Source organism: Morone saxatilis, unplaced genomic scaffold (assembly GCF_004916995.1).
Source record: "Morone saxatilis isolate NCDOM2014 unplaced genomic scaffold, NCSU_SB_2.0 Contig16, whole genome shotgun sequence".
Taxonomy (NCBI): Eukaryota; Metazoa; Chordata; class Actinopteri; family Moronidae; genus Morone; species Morone saxatilis.
In genome coordinates this window covers 21,427,731-21,429,719 of record NW_023339718.1, presented here as the reverse complement: position 1 = coordinate 21,429,719, position 1,989 = coordinate 21,427,731, and the positions used below count along the sequence as shown (strand labels likewise).

General features: G+C 40.0%; 1 protein-coding gene across 1 annotated transcript in view; it reads right to left on the bottom strand.

Moving 5' to 3' along the window:
* LOC118326303 (centrosomal protein of 120 kDa) overlaps positions 1–1,989 on the bottom strand; it is a 19,855-nt gene that overhangs the window by 7,210 nt on the left and 10,656 nt on the right. Inside the window, exon 18 of the mRNA XM_035659282.1 lies at positions 1,375–1,473. Coding sequence (XP_035515175.1) covers positions 1,375–1,473 — 99 coding nt within the window. The remainder of the gene's footprint in view (positions 1–1,374; positions 1,474–1,989) is intronic.

The following is a 1,989-nucleotide window of genomic DNA, read 5'->3' as shown; positions in this document are numbered from 1 at the left end:
ACATGTGTTTCCACTACAGCCTCATGGAAGGGGATAGCCGTGTCATGCTGTGCCGAGCCGAGCTGCTGTGGTCCCGCTTGGTATCAGGAACCGCCCCTGCCAACCCGTAACTCCCCTCAGCTGGCTCCCTGTGTTTAGCTCTCGGTACTTTTGTGGTTTGGAGTTTAGTTTCACTCTTGTGTTTCTGTTTGTAATTCCAGATATGAGCCTTATTTAGAAAGTTACCGCTAATTCTAACCGTTAATTTCCTTTGACTTCTTCACAATGAAAGTGGTGATCTGACCAGATGCTTTTATTGTGAAGAAGTCGTAAGAAATTAAATGTTTGTCACCAGGTTAGCGGAGCTTCATTAGCGATGCTATTCTTCAATAAAAACAGGTCTAATCAAACAGAAATTTTAAATTTAGCACAAGTTGCTGCCAATATTACTGTACTTGGGAATATTTTTAAGTGCAGTTTGATGTTTCTTTCACGGCTATATGGAACCAACGTCCGCACAGCCTCACTGATACTGACTGTACTTGTGTACTCATGTATTTGTCGACGCTCCCGCAGCCATGGTGTGATGTCAGCTGACGAATGAGGGCCGGGCTGAGCTCAGTTTCCTCTGCTTGCTGTGTGTGTCTTTAAACAGAGCTGTTAAATGTCCTAACACTGTCAGCTCGTCTCCAGCACCAGATTAAAAAGCTGCAGCGTCTGAACCCGCCAGACGTCCCAACACAGAAAAACTACTATTATCTGCTGTGAAATATGGCCACTGTCAGGACAGAGAGGCCCAAGCTCATCTTTATTTTGGTGGTAAAGTTTGTCTCAAAGGTGCGTCTTTTGTTTCGGATTTGTTTGTTGTTGTTGTTGTTTTTTTGTCCCTTGCTTTGACTTGGCTCTGTGTAAAGCTGACATGATTAATCAAGTAGTCGAACAAATTAATTTTCTATTAATTATTCTAACTATTTTGATAATGTGATTAAATTCACTGGTTCCAGCTTGGTTGAAAGCTGCATATCTTTTTGGGGTTTTGAACATTTGGAGATTGTTTTTGTTTTGATATTTTAAGAACAATTGATTAATCAGGCAAATAATCAACTTTAATTCATTAGTTGCTGTCCTAGCTCTGTTTAGCATCTCCACTGTTATGGCGTGTCAGTTGTTTTAGTTTCTATGCTCATTTTGAATAGAATTTCCTTCTAATGGCCTCTTGGATCCACATACTTTGGACTAAGAATGACTAAGAGGCTATTTATGTTTGATTGGCTAAAACATGCAAAACTACCAGATCTGTTAAAGATGTGAAACAGACCTCACAGACTCCAATTTATAGGTCTCTTAAAAGCTAACACTCTGAAATAGAAAGGTTGTTTTCCACTGAAACAGTACCTGTTTGAACCTGGCCAGCTCTTTTAAGGCGCGCCCCCACTGTTGCTTGTAGTGCAGCTTAGACTTGGTGGTGGACTCCAGCTTCCTCTCCAACTCCACCTTAATAATCACAGAAAAAATCATCAGTCACACACATCTGAAACAGTTATGGTTCTGGACATATTGGCGTTGTTAGTCTGCCACTGTAGACTGACAAAAGGATTAAAAGCTTAAAACAATTCCAGTAGCTTGTCTTCACTTAGTAAGACTGAATGATTATAGCCAAAGTTAAAATCACAATTACTATACTGAAAACACAATCGTCTATCTTCATCACAGGGGAAAAAACATTTGAAATGTATAGAAACTGCATAACAAATGTTGTGTTTCTCACCAAATGCATTATGTCTGCCCTTTGCATTTCCTTCCTAATATATATAATCTTTTGCAAAGATAATTTTTTTTAACATTTTAAATCCTGTACGGTTTCCATCCATGTTTACTAGCTTGCAGTCTTCTTGTTCCTTGCCTTTGTTGGCACATTCCTACATTTCTTAGTGCTGTTAGTCGGTGCAATTGTTTGAAACCCTTGGCAGGAATGTATGCCACGTCCCCCACGTGTGTGTGTGTGTGTGT